This window comes from Salvia hispanica, chromosome 6, assembly GCF_029641045.1.
Source record: "Salvia hispanica isolate PSC_SH4W2 chromosome 6, Shi_PSC_v1, whole genome shotgun sequence".
Taxonomy (NCBI): domain Eukaryota; kingdom Viridiplantae; phylum Streptophyta; class Magnoliopsida; order Lamiales; family Lamiaceae; genus Salvia; species Salvia hispanica.
Window position 1 is genome coordinate 21527585 of NC_142697.1, and position 11626 is coordinate 21539210.

Here is an 11626-nt window from a genome sequence, read left to right on the forward strand (position 1 = left end):
TCCGAATTTCAGTGCACAAAATTGTTTTGGCGGTTACTGTATTTTGGTTTAAGAAAATTTGCTTGAAATGGCATAAATATTCCAGTTTAATTTATCATATTCTTGATTCAAGGTGTTTGTGCTCAGTACTTTCTGCAACGCATAAAACTCAAAAATCCCACTGCAATACTTTTTGCCATTTTATTCTTATTATCATCATCTTCCATATATTGAATTCCTGACTTGGCCATAGCAAATCAAGGTATAGACGATGAAGTTTTTTGCAGTGGTTTTCTCCGTCTCTACAGACAACACTTTTACACAATGTTTAACAATACAAAGGTTGATACACGATGTTCCCACCTTAAAAATAATCACAATAATTTTGGAGCTTCAAAATCTAATCCATCAATTTTCTTCTCTTTTAAAAATGTTCTTAAAACAGAAAAGCCAAAATATATTAGTGCCGCTGTAGGAATTGTTGAACCCAAGTTTTGACCTTCATGTATTAATGTTCTACCACTAGGACAGATATACTAATATACATAAGAAACTGTTTTTTTTTTTTTGTTTTTTTTTACATAAGATACTGTTTAAAGTAGATCAAAATAAATGGTTACTAAATTTTCAATATATTTTGTGACGGCTATCAACCTTTAAAATACACTAATTTTGGGAGTTGCTTGTGTTTCAAGTTGATGACTAGTACTAGTAAGTATTTTGTTATATTTAGTTAAATGATTTTTAATATTTTACTTTTGGGTTTTAGGAATGAAATACTTGAAATGTAAACTTTAGTACATAATGCGACTCTTTATTTTATTTGTCCGTAGATCCGTTTTTTTGTCCAAATCGTTTATCTTTGCGTAATTGCACCTTTGGTTTATTTTATACTCCGACGCAAAGGCAACACCCTGGAAATTCATCAGATCAAAATTACACCAATTAACACAATGATTGCTTTTAATCAGTTGATCATACTGTTTGATTAGCAAAGATGTAAAAAAAAAAGGTTACTACCAATTAATACACTATTCACTCCAATTCCAAATTCCAATATACTACTACTGCTCAATACATGCTTTACTAAAGTCGGTAACCAGAAAACGATTCCATAACGACCTAAAAAGATAGCCACGTCACCGTTTACTCCAACATTGACTCCAAAGTCAAGATTTATGTACATACAAACACAATCACACTCAGAGACACACTTTCTACAAAACCGCGTATGCAAAGTTGATTCTATTTCCCGGAAATTCCAGCTAACTCTTCTTCGCCTCTAGTTTCAACCACGCCGCTAAAAATTCAATCTTCAAAACTGTGATGTGAAGAAATCCAACACTGCAATGGAAAACCACACCTCTCTCGTTGACACAGCTCAATCCATGCTTCAAGCAGTCGCCTTGGCAAGGCAAGTCCTGCTGCACAAGGACAATTTCAAGAGATTCTCTGCTTCCCTCGAGAAAACTGCCATCTTCCTCCAAGAGCTCTCCAAATTCAAAGTCAAGAACTCCGACACTGTCAGCCGCGCTCTCGAGGCCCTCAAACCGGAGGTCGATGCAGCCAAGCAGCTGGCTGCAGACTGCAGCAATGGCAACAAGATTTACCTCCTCTTGAGCTGCAAGAAGATTGTGGAGAAGATGGAGAGCACCAGCAAGAGCATGAGCCGCGCTATGTCGCTCTTCCCGTTGGACTCCTTGGACGTCTCGCCCCAGACGAATCAATGGCTTCTCAATCTCTGCAAGAATATGGAAGAAGCTCAGTATCAAGTCTCTTTGAAGGAGGAAGAGATACTGCAAAAGGTCGAAACCGGATTGGAAGACAGAAGAGCTACTGACCGATCTTTCGCAAGCAATCTGCTCCTTCTCATTGCTGAATCCGTGGGGATTTCATCTGAAGAGTCTGATGATCTAAAGATGGAGTTTGAGAGTTTCAAGAATGATATACAGCATATCGAGTCGAGAAACGAGGCGCTGCGGATGGAGCAGATCATTCTACTGCTCGAAAACGCTGATCTGGTTACTACTCCAAAGGAAAAGGAGATGAAGTACTTCACCAAACGCAACTCGCTGGGGAGGCAGCTGCTAGAGCCTCTCCAGTCGTTCTTTTGCCCAATCACTGGGGATATCATGATGGATCCGGTCGAGACATCATCGGGCTATACGTTTGAGAGAGAGGCGATTGAGAAGTGGTTAGCTTTAGGGAATAGCTTTTGTCCCTTGACTAAGACCCCCTTGAGCAAACTGTCTGTACGGCCGAATAGAACTCTCCGGCAGTCCATCGAGGAGTGGAAGAACAGGAACATCATGATCAGTATTGCTTCCATGAAACCCGATATACAGTCAAGTGATAACCAAGAAGTTGTTAATTGTTTAGCAAAGCTTCATGAATTGTGTGGAAAAAGTGAGCTGCATAGAGAATGGGTGGTTATGGAGGATTACATACCGATAATTGCAGGTCTGCTTCATGATAAAAATAGTGAGACAAGATTGCATGCTTTAGCCATTTTGTTTTCCCTTGCAAAGGATAGTGATAGTAACAAGGTAAGATTGTCCCCATCCCTGTTTTTTAATGCCTGATTTAGTATTCTTAGTTTCATTCAACTGATATTCAGGCCAAAGCTAGCTTGATTTAACTGGTAATTACTGAACACTCAGAGCATTGTAACTTACTTATGTCAGGAGGCGATTGCTAATCATAACGACAGCATCAGGCTCGTTGTTTACTCGCTTGCACGCAAAGTTGAAGAAAGCATGCGGGCACTGCAGCTGCTCTTGGAACTTTCGAGGATTGAAAATGTACGGAATCTCATTGGCGACGTGCAGGGAGGAATACTTCTTCTCGTCACTTTAGCAAACAGCGACGATGCTCAAGCTTCAAAATACGCCCAAGAGCTTCTGGACAGTCTTTCCTTCAATGATAAGAACGTCGTGGAGATGGCAAGGGCGAAATTCTTTAGGCCTCTGTTGCAGCGTCTTTTTGAAGGTACAGCTTCAAAAATAAGTCATCCGAGAAAAAACTGAAAAATTATCATTGCATTTCTAATATTTTTTTATGAGTTGATGCACAAGCAGGACCTGTGGCCATTCAAGTAATTATGGCAGATACATTAGCCGATCTTGAGCTGACTGATCACGACAAGCAGTGTCTTTCTAGAGACGGAGCACTGAAGCCTCTTCTTCAGATGCTTCAGCTCGAAGATGTAGAGGTTAAATCAGTAGCTGTAAGAGCTCTAGAGAACCTATCAGGGGTGGCATCAAACGGCATGCAACTGATCAAAGAAGGAGCTAAAAACCAGCTGTTCGAACTGCTCTTCTGTCACGCCCTATCCCAATTGCGCCAACACGTGGCGAAGATAATCATGAATCTAGCAATGTCCACAGCATCCCCGGAAGCTTCTGCAGATCAGATTCGACTTCTGGAAACTGAAGAAGATATTTTCAAGCTATTCTCACTGGTTTCATTTACCGGGCCTGATACACAGGAAACCCTTCTCCGCACCTTCCACGCCTTGTGCAGATCGCCTTCTGGTTTGGACATCAGAAGGGAGTTGAGACAGGTAGACTTCTAGTTTTGACATAAGCATGAAAATTATGTATATTGGTGCTGATTGTATATCTGCGTTATTATGCTGTCGTTCGACAGATCTCTGCTGTGAAAATACTTGTCCAATTATGTGAGCTTGACGACCTTGCTGTGAGGGAAAATGCTGTGAAACTGCTCTATTGTCTGACAGAAGATGGCGATCATCCGACTTTTGAGGAACATGTCAACAGGAGGTGCATTACAACGCTTATCAAAATCATCAACACTTCTGATAGTGAAGACGAGAAAGCTGCTACCATGGGTGTGATCTCTCGCCTCCCCCACAATCCTCAGATGTCCCAGGACCTGTCAGAGTGTGGTGCACTTGAGGTCATCTTTGACTGTCTCAGAAATGTTCGTTCTGCTCACGAAAAAGAGGTGGTCGAAAATGCTGCTGAAGCGCTTTGTCGTTTCACAGTCCCATCAAATCTTGAATGGCAGAAGAGAGTGGCTGAAGCAGGCATTGTTCCTGTACTAGTGAAACTGCTAGCCTCCGGAGCCCCTCCCACGAAAAGAAACGCAGCCATTTCACTAAAACAGCTATCAGAAAGTTCTAGCAACCTGACAACACCAGTCAAAACCAATGGCTTCCTCAGCTGCTGCTTTGCATCATCTGGGGAAGGTATCTGCCCTGTCCACACGGGCATTTGCAGCACGGAGACATCATTCTGCCTTTTGGAGGCAGGTGCTGTGAGACCACTCGTGATGATACTAGGTGAACAAGATTCCCCAGCCTGTGAAGCTTCGTTGGATGCAATCTTAACCTTGATTGAAGGCGTGCAACTACAAAACGGGTGCAAGGTGCTTGAGGATGCTGGTGCAGTGGTTCTGATCATCAAGCTGCTAAACTCGTCTTGCAGCAGCCTGCAGGAGAAAACATTAGGAGCGTTGCAACGGATATTTAGACTCGTTGATTTCAAGACAAAATACGGTAAATCAGCACAAATGTCCCTAGTGGATATCACTCAGAGGGGAAGTAGTAGTACAAAATCATTGGCTGCCAAAATACTTGCCCAGCTGAATGTATTGAATGAGCAGTCTTCCTTTTTTGATGGCACATGAATGCAGAGCAGAAAATGATCATTCTTTACAAGTGAACAGAGACTGTTTTTTTATAAAACAGCCACAAACCATTTATTTGTAAATAAATTGTTGTATTACAATAATGATGAAGCGCCTTGTCATTTCTTGGCCTCTATTGAATTGCCGGTTGATAGTTGATATGGGATTGCACTGTTATAACCATTGAGAATTCAACCAGATTTAACTATTTCATCGTTTTTACCAAAGAAGTTCTTACAATAGTTAGATCGCAGCTTTTCCTACAATTCTAACTATCACAGCTTTGAAGATAAAAACTTACACCAACAGTTCTCTTAAAGGTAGCCTCCATAATTAGTAACAGCTGGTAAGACAGGAACCAAAGTAAAAGGGAAATGCAAGGACAAAGAGCCTCTAAACAAAATGTGTCGATTGGTGCAAACTCCCTGGATCCTAAGCTAACCATCTGCAGGTCTCTCACGAAACTCCAACTCACCAAACACACTGTGTAAATCATTTCCTCACTCAGTCAGTCCTACACAGAAGCGGTGTTTCATGTTTAGAGCGTTTAATTAATCATCAACGGCTTTCAGTAAAACTCTGATGTCCACTAAACATAGATGGTCAAGCGAAGATGAATAGTAATTTCACCTGTCCAGCCTCAAGCTCGACGTTTCCCACAATGCCCAACCTTTGATCTTGGAGCAGAAAAGCGAGAAAACTTGCCTCAAGTATGATGAGTCACGGTCATGCTCATCAAAAGGGTAACCTGCATTATGGTGCCAACTAGTGTCGCTTCGAATCACAACAAAAACTGGGTACACAAGCACCTGGTTCATGGGCTGTGTATACCACTTAATTATCACAGCTCACTTAACAAATATGGCCATTTAAGCTATTAAAACAGTAAAACCATGAAATTATTAATAGTGGAGTAACATCTTGTTCAAAAGGTACAATGAACAGATCCATATTACTTCAAGATTGAAATGCAGAAGTATAAAAGCAATGTACCACTTTATTTAGTTGATAAACCACCATGATTCCAGTCTCATTTATTATTCAGATAAAATATGCAAGTAGTTCAATGATCAATAATTTAATGATATTGTGGAGACAAAAATTTAATGCAAGATTAACATGAAGTTTATTACATCAAAAGTTCAAAACTGAAGCAGAGTAGTTTTCAGTTTATAGATTGTAATATTTTCACTTGTTTATCAGAATGCATCACTGATTCACTATGACAGGCCAGCTAAGCACTAGTAATTATCTGAAGACTGAAACATATCTTAGCTCAAGAACAACATGGATTCACTGACAATGTTAGTGATTAGCATGACAGCCTTAAGCCAATTATTTGGTTAGGGCATTATATATGGCAATAGCGGAGGCATTAGACCACCAACATGAAAAGGTAAGTCCACCAAAAAAGACAATTTGCAGAATGACTTCCAAACAAACATAATACATTTTTCTAAAGTTGTTCATTTAAAAACCAAGTCCAACTATCCATTTTTCTGTACCGAACCAGGAAGCTTAAGCTCACTCGGAAAGCTTACAGCTGGGTTCAACAAAAAGCAACATGACATTCTCCTTCATCTTAAATTCAAATGACAAACTTGCAGGCATGGACTAAATGCCTAGGCGCATTATCGGGTGCCTGGCTGCTTTGTAGAGGTTATACATCAAATCAAGATTCTCCTACTCATCTCAGTACACTTTGACAATTTCCACAATATAAAAACAACCAATCAAGACAACTCAGAGGTGCTGTGGAATTCAACATTTGCCCTTCGGCAACTAGGGCCTAAGAGCATACTCAAAAACAAGCTTAAATGTGTCGCTCTCCGTGCATAAAGGAGTAGTTGGCTGCTAAACTGCAAGTGCTTGATCAGATGCATGGAGATTTCAACACAGTCTCTTCTTAACTAGGAATAATCCACAATCACACTTTTTATGGAACATCTGAAGGGAGGGGTAAGAATTCATGCTAAGGATGGTTCTACGTAATTACGAAGTCCTATGATTAGCCTACTTAAATATAGAATTTATTATTGACTCAACAAAGAGGTCGTTATGCAAAGGTGTTGAAGGCAAAACCAATATCCTGGACCCTGATTCCTTGTTACCATCAAAATCCATTCCACTGAAGCTACAAGAATCTCGACTGTGTAACGTGGAATGGTCAAAGGCCATAATTCCAACCTCCACAAAAAATAATTCAAATCAGACTCCCTCTCTTCAAGATTTATCCTTCCATGGGCTACAATCCAAGCTAATATATGAAGGAAGAGAATGTGATGAAGGCTAAGATGCATCTAATCCAACAATAGTTTTATCTAGGGAACTCATGATCAATCTTACCTTGTAAAGCACCCATTGCTGTGTCTGCCAGAGCTGGATTATCAAAATCAACTAAGCGAAGCACCACCACCAGGCTGTAAAAATTTAATTTAAAAAAACACCATTAGACTAAAAAAGACAATGATGAAATATTCTAATAGTACAAAAGAATTTCATTCTTACCTATTTTGATTCTTTAGTTATAAGCCTCACTTCCTTGTAGCCTACAAATGGGAGAAATATATCTGCAAACGATAGTTAAGGAAGAAAACTAGTGAAGTATAGTAAACAAAGACACCCATATAATAGAAAGGATACGAGAGACTTCCCTAAGAGTGCAGTCAGCAGGCACTCCCTCCACAAACAAAGTGCTGCTAGCATCGACAGGAAGAGGAATTTCAGGCCATCCTCCAGCTCCCATAGACCGGATTTTTGGAGCTTCTTCTGGGTCTGGCCCTCCCATTCCTAACACATGTGGATCTTTAACATGTCGACCAAGTCCACTGCTCATAGGCCGTCTAGACTTACTGGTGCGCGATGTCATTTTCTGTATATTGAACCACACATACAATTTTAAAACATTTAATGCAGAACATGTAGCCCAACAATTTAACTATACAAAGGAAGCAAAGGTCATACCGCCCTGGCAAGGTAGCAATCATAATAACAACAAGCATTCCTTCCCTATCCTCATGTTAGGTCTACTAGGAATATCTACATTATAAAACAACACAAGAAAGGGAAAACCCAACGACATTACATAGACCGAAACGACACACTGAATCACCAAATCACGATTCTTGAAAAAAGTCTAATAAGATTATACTCCCTCCATCCCACAATAAGAGCCACATTTTGTCATTTCGGTCCGTCCCACAATAAGAGTCACATTTCACTTTTACCATAAAATTGTAGTATGCAGGTCCTACACTCCACTAACTCACTTCACTCACATTCTACTATAAAACCAATAAAAAAAAAGTGGATCCCATGTTCCACAAACTTTTCCAACTCACTATTCTTTACATTTCTTAAAACTCGTGCCCACACCAAACGTGACTCCTATTTTAGGAGGACGGAGGGAGTTTAACTTATTAGCGAATCTATTTCCTACATCTCCATACATACAAGAACGGAATTGCCTCAGATCATGCTTATTTTGAAATAAAATGAACTAAACTAAATCAAGATCAATTGTACAATGCCCAATTACATTTCCAAGAAAGCGAAAAATACAAGGCAGAAACCAATCGGTTGATTCGCATAAGCACACAGCGAATGATGGATAAAGACTGAAGAGATGTATACCATAATCAGTACGGTGTCGTTTAAAGACGGGAGAGGGAAGCTCAGCCGCCTGCTGCTCGCAGTCGTCGTACCTCCAATATTTATCCACCATATTTATTCTCAATTAATAAACGGAATCAAAAGAATGTGAGATCAAAATCTTGAACCAATTGGCGGGAAGTAGAGCTCTAGATGCTGGATTTCCATTTTCCACAAATAGACAGCCCTTTATTCAGAAACACTGCTATTGAGATTTCTCAAGTTAATTTTCCATTTTTTCCCCTTTTTTGTCAATATACCGTTAAATTAGTTATTAATGGAGTAACAAATTATTTTAAATCAATAATCACTATGGATCTACTTTAATTTAAAGGTCAGAATAGGCTGTCACTTATGTTTTTTTTTGTTAATTTATGTTTGTAATTAGTTGATTTTATAACTAAAAGTTTGATTAGCCGGTGATTTGGTAGTCTTCTGATGAAAGAGATCACAACCATCAATTCTTTATTTTTATTTTTTTTGTGTTATTTTGCTTTTACTCTTTGTAAATTGTTATACTCCGTATTTAAAATTTTATTAATACATGAATGTAATTACAGGTACTAACTTTAAAAAACTATTTGTTGAATTTATTGAATTTACAACAATTTAAGGAATTTTATATTTCAGTTAAATCAAAAGTCTAATTAAAAAAAAATACTGCTCTATATACACTCAAAAGATACTCCGAGCATCTGCTGAATAATTTACCAATTTATTCTTCAGTACTCTATTTGTCCCATAAAAGATGTCACAATTGTGGGTTGACATGAGATTTTAGAAAGTTTTATTTTGTGTGTTAAAATGAATAGAGAAAATATTTTTATATAGTATATTATTTTAAGAGAGAACTTTTCCAAAAATAAAAATTAAAGACAAACTAAAAAGGAAAATGAGCCATCTTTATATGATAGACGAAATACTTGTAATGGACTTCACACTCTACTTAATTATGCTATATAAGTATGATTCATATTTCATTAACCTTACCCACCCATTTTTCATTAAAATTCTAAAAATTGAGCCGATTCACATCTAATAATAGATGAAGGGAGTTACTTCCCTCTGTCCCACAAAATTTGTCCAAATTTGACCTGACGCGAGCTTTAAGAAATTGTTTGATTTTGTATTAAATGGAGGTGCATAGTGGAATATGAAGGAACTGGTAGCGGAAACGCTCAAATAAATCAATTACACAATAATTCTGATCTATTTAGCAGATTATTTAGACAAATTATATTCGCGTAATTATCACATGTATCATGCTCATAACTCAAATAAAACATGTTTTAAATTAATTGAAACCTAAAACATGCTTTTCTACGGTTTAGCCATTATACCTTGATGATTCTCCAAAGAATCGAAGATAGCTAGCGCCTTCTCCACGTGAAGATCTTTAGTACAAAACCACGGATCTTTTGTCTAGTTCCCGGACTGTAAACTGATATCAGGGTGAACTGATCTCACCAGTGTACTAGGACTTAAATAAAGAAGACGGAAAATCTTTCCCACGAAGGAGAAGAAAGAGGAAATTTTCGTCCTCTTCAAAAAAGAGAGGGGGACGAAATTTTGTGAAAAAAATAAGTGTGTTTTCTGTCTCCTTTATTCTCTTATTTATAATAAGTCACATATTGGGCCCAGACAGGGATCTATGGAAGGCTTTGGATATGGGCTCCTCCAAATAGCTTTTTACTAATTAAATTAAACCCAATTTAATATAAGCTTATAATTGGTATATTACGAGCAGCCACTACAGAATTAATATTGCATTCCCCATCCAAATCCGAAATTACAAGTACTTCGGGTTTCCATTGCTTGATATTTATTTCCTGCGCTTAAGATAGAAATATCCATTAATTAATTATTGTCTGCTATGGACTTAATTAATTAATATCTTATTTATTCCAAGAGAGGACTCAACAAGAAAATCTTACTCCCTCCGTCCCAAGAAAAATGACTTCTTTCTTGGGCGGCACGAGATTTTATGCAGTTATATTTTGTGTGGTAAGAGGAGAGAGTAAAGTAAGAGAGAGAGAATAAAGTAGAGATAAAGGTGTTTCCATTTTAAGTAATGAGTCATCTTGATTGGGACAAACCAAAAAGGAAAGTGAGTCATCTTCAATGGGACGGAGGGAGTATTTATTATTCATAGAGTAATTAAACTCCAACTAGCTAGGTTCCTAATAATAAAACCTTATTTCAAGCTTCTCTTGAGGATGTTATCAAACGAGACTCACCTCGCGAACGATTCAATATAATAGCAATCCTAGCACCGCTAGATATTAATCATCACTACCCAATATACCAAGCTTATTGGGTTGCGAAAAACCCGCACCATTTGGTAAGTCAAAGTAGTGCATAATCAATACCGTATGCTCTATGCTAACGTACATTGATTAAGAAATAATAATTTACAAGACCTCGTCTTTCAGTAGATAGCATAAAGAATGTCTCGCTGTTAGATCCATTCAGTCCTATACCACACCAACGTCATCTTATTTTAGTAAGGCTTAGAAATAATCGAACTGACATTGCAACCTTTCACAATAGATAGTCTAAGCCTATCTGGGTTGTGAAATTCTTCTTTTTTTTGTTCAGAACTGACCGTGTTACCTTAAAGTGAACGACGCCCACAATCGGTCTACTAAAACAAAGACTTAGACTTTGTTAAGTTACTTATACATTTAAACATGTAATAAACATCCATTAAATGGAAAACATAACAACATTATGACAAAAATAATCTGTTTATTCCTTTAGAAAATAAAATAAGAGTTTTAACAGTATTCAATCACTCGAAAGGTGATTTCTAGTATACAAACTCTAACAGAATAAGAGTGTCACATTGAGGAGATTGAAATGTGTATTTAATGTCTATTTTTGGAAATATTCCAATTATGACAAACTTTGTGGGATGGACGGAAATGGTAAAATAGGACAAACTTTGTAAGACGGGGAGAGTATAATGTAATACTAATAATGGAAGAGAAATAGAGAATAGATGAATGAATTTGAAATTGAGACAAATTAATATGAAGAATAATATGACAATCAACTCTCAAAATTAGATTTATAATGAAATCCAGTTTTTGATCAAAATTTCTCTTCTAACGAATAAGTTGATGGATCAAAGTCATACTCGCGACAACTTAAAAAATCTCTGTAACTTGGGTTGCAAGAGTCTTGTTTGACTTTTATGGGCCAAAAACTCATTAGTCATGCACGCTATGGTGTCTCATTGGCCATGAGCAATTCATAGTCATAATTGATGACATTTTGATAATATTGGAGTCGTCGGCAGGACTGTATCTTGAGATTAAATATATAATCTGTTTAGTTTATAAAA

The 11626-nt window shown here is 37.7% G+C and overlaps 1 protein-coding gene and 1 long non-coding RNA gene across 4 annotated transcripts; one reads left to right on the forward strand and one right to left on the reverse strand.

Moving 5' to 3' along the window:
• Positions 1-981: 981 nt before the first annotated feature.
• Positions 982-8507, reverse strand: LOC125205101 (uncharacterized). 3 transcript variants are annotated; one of them, XR_016132533.1, is made up of 7 exons: positions 8263-8507; positions 7138-7501; positions 6976-7049; positions 5260-5377; positions 2655-5143; positions 1821-2543; positions 982-1720 (listed from the first exon to the last, which is right to left on the reverse strand). It is a non-coding gene; the product is annotated as an uncharacterized LOC125205101 (long non-coding RNA). The 3 variants fall into 3 exon arrangements; XR_016132534.1 differs by having other exon boundaries at positions 5260-5450; XR_016132535.1 differs by lacking the exon at positions 5260-5377 and having other exon boundaries at positions 2655-4431; positions 8263-8506.
• Positions 1329-4788, forward strand: LOC125205100 (U-box domain-containing protein 43-like). The gene is made up of 4 exons (XM_048103917.2): positions 1329-2525; positions 2664-2967; positions 3057-3541; positions 3628-4788. Exons 1-4 carry the CDS (start codon positions 1329-1331, stop codon positions 4627-4629), a joined length of 2988 nt encoding a protein of 995 aa, XP_047959874.2. The 3' UTR covers positions 4630-4788.
• Positions 8508-11626: the final 3119 nt, after the last annotated feature.

Bases quoted from the DNA above. Each gene is read 5' to 3' on its own strand.
- LOC125205100 (XM_048103917.2), top strand. From the start codon at position 1,329: ATGGAAAACCACACCTCTCTCGTTGACACAGCTCAATCCATGCTTCAA. The intron at 2,968-3,056 runs GTACAGCTTCAA...ATGCACAAGCAG, and splicing joins GTTGCAGCGTCTTTTTGAAG to GACCTGTGGCCATTCAAGTA. The intron at 3,542-3,627 runs GTAGACTTCTAG...GTCGTTCGACAG, and splicing joins TCAGAAGGGAGTTGAGACAG to ATCTCTGCTGTGAAAATACT.